Consider the following 3,829-nt stretch of genomic DNA (forward strand, 5'->3'; position numbering starts at 1 on the left):
GTGATCTCGCCCACGAAGGAGCTGAGATCCAAGCCCAAGACTCCAAAAGCTCCTGTTCATGCACCCACAGCTGGCACACAGGGCGGCCTCCTGCTGGGCCTCGAGGGTCCTCTGGGGTGAGGGCGGGTGGAGCTGAGTGGGGTGCGTGAGCAGGGAACGGGCCGGGCAGGACCGAGAAGGCCTCGCAGCATCTGCGCAGAGACCAGCAGAGGGAAGGGCGGAGACTCCGTGCGGGGTCAGTGGGGGTCTGGTTAGGGGGCTGTGGGGACTGACAGGATGAGGAAAGAGGTGACCAACTAGGGGAAGAAGGGGCAGCAGAGCTGCGGCAGCCGAGCAGCTACACGGTTCAGGGTTCTGCGCTCTGACGGCAGCCCCTCCATGGTGGTGGGGAAGAGGGTTGGGTGGCCTGGGTGTGGAGAGAGGGGGAGAAAGCGAGGGGCCGCTGGGGCCAGAGCTCACCCGAGAGGATGGACGGGGCCCGCGGAGAGGGCCCAGCCAGGCCGAGGGTGCAAGAAAGAGGCCGAGAATGGCCCAGGAGCACCTCACTGAAAGGGAGGCAGACAGGGAGTCCAGGGAAGCCACCCAGAGAGGAGAGCGACCCAAGCGGTCAAAGGTAGCTGGGGCTCCTCTGCAGGAGCGTTCACAGCGGGGCTGTGGAGCCAGAGGCCGAGGTGCTTCCAGAAAAGAGGAAGTTAGATAAAGACACACACACGGTTCTCACAGAGGGGAGGTGGGCAGAGGCAGGCACGAGACCTGTGACAAGGGGTATGTCTAGGGGAGGAAATCTGGGGGAAAACCTCAGATGTCTGGGCCAGTCGGGAACGGACCACGGAGACAAGGAAGGTGCGGCTGGCTGCCCAGGGAGCGGCTGGGAGCCACGGGGCACGCGAGCTCTGCAGGCCGGGAGGAGCAGGACCAGGGTGGGGCGCCAGCCCAAAGGGACTAGGAGCACCTGGAGACACAGAGAGGGCTCAGCCAAGGCTGTGAGCATCGGGAGAAGAACGTGGGTGGCCTGAGACTCCAGGCCAGGGCCTACGCGGAGGGACTTCAGAAATCAGTCAAGCGCAGAAGCAAGTGGGGCTGGAAGGAAGGGCCCCTGCCCAGCAGGCGCGAAGCACAGGCTGGAGGGGGCAGGCAGGGCCAAGGCCCCAGAGGCTGAGGCAGGAGGCTCAGCTGGGTGGGGAGGCCCAGACGCTGGCTCATGGTGCTGCTGAACTCAACCTCAGGGTCCAGCACCAAGTTCAGCAAAGTGCCCGTGGGTGTCTCGTGGGCTGAGGCTAACTGGGGCCCCTCAGGTATTTCACGTCAAGACTCGGAGAAAGAGAATGAAGACGAACTCCCAACACAGCTGGCCAGTGACCGTGGGCCACCATCTCGCTACTCGATCCCCTTAAGGTCTCACGAGGCCGTGCACGGGGCGGGCAGGAGTGACAGCCTGCCCTGCGCTCAGTACACTGGGGCCGTGACTGCAGCCCCTGTCCACGGAGGAAGTGGGCAGGCCGCCTGTAGCCCCGTGGTGACCTCTGCTGGTCCCTGACCAGGAGGAGAGGGTGAGCACCCCCACTGCCAACACTGTCCCCACACTGGAGTCAGCGAGGCATCAGGGGCGCGGGGCAGTGGGCTGGGGGTCTGTCTGTACCTTGATGAGGGTGGGGAGGGGCTTGGCGGCAGGGACCGTGGTTCCGTTGGTGAGGCTGGGAGGCAGAGGAGGCTGCTCTGCCAGGAAGAGCGTTTCTCCGGACTCTGGGCCCACGGGGAGCTGAGACACGACCTGGGAGAGAGATGGGGATGTGAGGACACCCCAGAAGCTGCACCACCTCCAGGCTCCAGCTGGTGCTGCAACCCTGCCTGGTCCGCCCGGAGGTTGGGCGGCCGTCACCCCCTCTGACGGTCGCTGTTGAGGGCAGAGGAAGGAAAGCTGAGAAGAGCAGCCTCCAGGGTGGCGGTGGGAGGGGGGACTAGAAAAGGGGGAGCAGAATGTGGAGAATGTGTCACAGACCTGCACACACTCAGGAAAGGCAGCTGTTCTGCACGAGGGGACACAGGGCGGCAGGGAGGCCTCCAAATGTAACTCCAAAGGCCCGCTGCCGACACCCTCCACCCGAGCTAGCGGGGCAGCACCTCCCGGCTTCCCTGTCCCACCTGGTCCCAAGGAGAGACCTCGCAGGGGCTGCTCCAGCAGGTCTGGGCCCATGGGGAGTGGAGGAGGAAGCTCACCTGAGTGGGGGACACAGAGGTGGCACTGGGCGGCGGCTCGCTGACTCGGGCTTCCAGGGGCGACGGCACCGAGCCCTGGGACTCGTGGCTGGCAGGCTGCTCGGGGGATAAGGCATCGCTGCTGTCCTCGTCGAAGGACGAGCTGTCTGCTACCTTCGGGTAGTTCACCTGGCCCACTGAAAGCCAAGGCCCGGGTGAGACTCCTTCGGCTGAGGGCCCTGTTCCCCAGCCAGAGGCTGTCCTCTCGCCCCGTGGGCAGCAGGAGGAGGCAACTGGCAGCCGCCCTGCCTCTTGTACCCAAACAAGCTGGAGGAAAGCTCATCCTCACGGCCCCGAAGCGAAGGCCAGGAGAGCCAGTCCTACCGGCCCTCACGGCGCTATCTCGGCAGGAGAGGCCTGATTGCTGGCCCACTAGGCCCCCTTGCACCGCCACCCTGGAGGCTGCTCCTCTCAGCCCGCCCGTCTTCGCCCGTCCTCTGCCCTCTAAGACAAGACGCACCCGTGTTCGGTCTTCACGGTGAATGTCTGCCCTCCCTCCCAAGCCTGTCGCCGCCTCCACCTCCTGTCTCCTGGCTGTTGCAGGCACTATCCTTCCACCCCGGGGACCCTGTGGAGGGCTGAAGGAGTCGCGAAGAGCTATGGGGTGCAGCTCCTCCCCTGGCTGCCTGACTCCCTGAAGACCAGGACAGGCCACTCTGGCTTCTGGCAGTTGTGCAGGTGGAGGGCAGGGCAGGGCAGGGCAGGGGAGGAGCGCCGCCTGCTCACCCAGGTGAGGCAGGGCCAGTGGCTCTCAAAGCTCCGGGGCAGCGAAGCCACCGCCCGCCCTCCCCGCTGTGAGGGCGCAGGGCCTGGAGGCCTGTGCGCCCGGGTTGGGGGGCCTGGCGTGGGAATCCCAGACGCAGAGGGAGGGGAAAAAGGGGACGGACACGCAGGGTGTTTCAGGACTCCTGTCACGACCCCGCGGCCAGCACGGTCAGAAGAGAAGCGCGGCACGAGCCGCCGTCCACACAGAGGAACCAGGTGCAGGGGTGAGTGGGGGCCACACCACAGACGAGGAAGAGGAACAACCTGGAGCGCTCCCCCTCCAGGGCCGTGACCCGAGGACACGGGAACCTGGACAGGATGCCCCTGAGCTTACACCCCCCCATTGCCACAACCTGCCAGGGTGACCCTCCTGGCCCCCCTCACCTGCCCTCGACTGGAGCTCCAAGGGGGCACAGCCTCCTGACCACCGTGTGCCTCCTGCCAGCCGCTCGAGGCCCAGGTTCCTCCCCCGGCCTCCCACTCCCAGAGAGGCGACCACCAGGACCAGGGAGTGGACAGAGGAGCCTCGGGTCCACCCCAATTCAGTCCAGGGGTCACTGCAGGGTCCTGCCCTGAGGGAGTTCACGGTCCAGGCTGTGGGGCACAGCCAATGCTTTGCTAGACAGAAGCCTGGATGCTGAGGGAGCCAGGCTCGGGGAAGACTTCTGGGGCTTTTACACAACTCTTCCAGGTCAACTGGAAGTAGGTGTGTGAGTGTTAAGCGGCTGAGTGTGTGGGGGAATCTGCGGTGACAGGGACCACCTGCAAGGCCCCTCGCGGGCCCCCACCCTCAGCAGGCTCCCCAACC

General features: G+C 65.8%; 1 protein-coding gene across 1 annotated transcript in view; it reads right to left on the minus strand.

Moving 5' to 3' along the window:
• MKL1 (megakaryoblastic leukemia (translocation) 1) overlaps positions 1–3,829 on the minus strand; it is a 64,594-nt gene that overhangs the window by 9,851 nt on the left and 50,914 nt on the right. The window contains 2 exon segments of the mRNA XM_010833754.1: positions 1,640–1,771; positions 2,218–2,393. Of these exon segments, the coding sequence (XP_010832056.1) occupies positions 1,640–1,771; positions 2,218–2,393 (308 nt within the window).

The sequence above is a fragment of the Bison bison genome, unplaced genomic scaffold, assembly GCF_000754665.1.
Source record: "Bison bison bison isolate TAMUID 2011002044 unplaced genomic scaffold, Bison_UMD1.0 scf7180017863885, whole genome shotgun sequence".
In the NCBI taxonomy this organism is placed as follows: domain Eukaryota; kingdom Metazoa; phylum Chordata; class Mammalia; order Artiodactyla; family Bovidae; genus Bison; species Bison bison.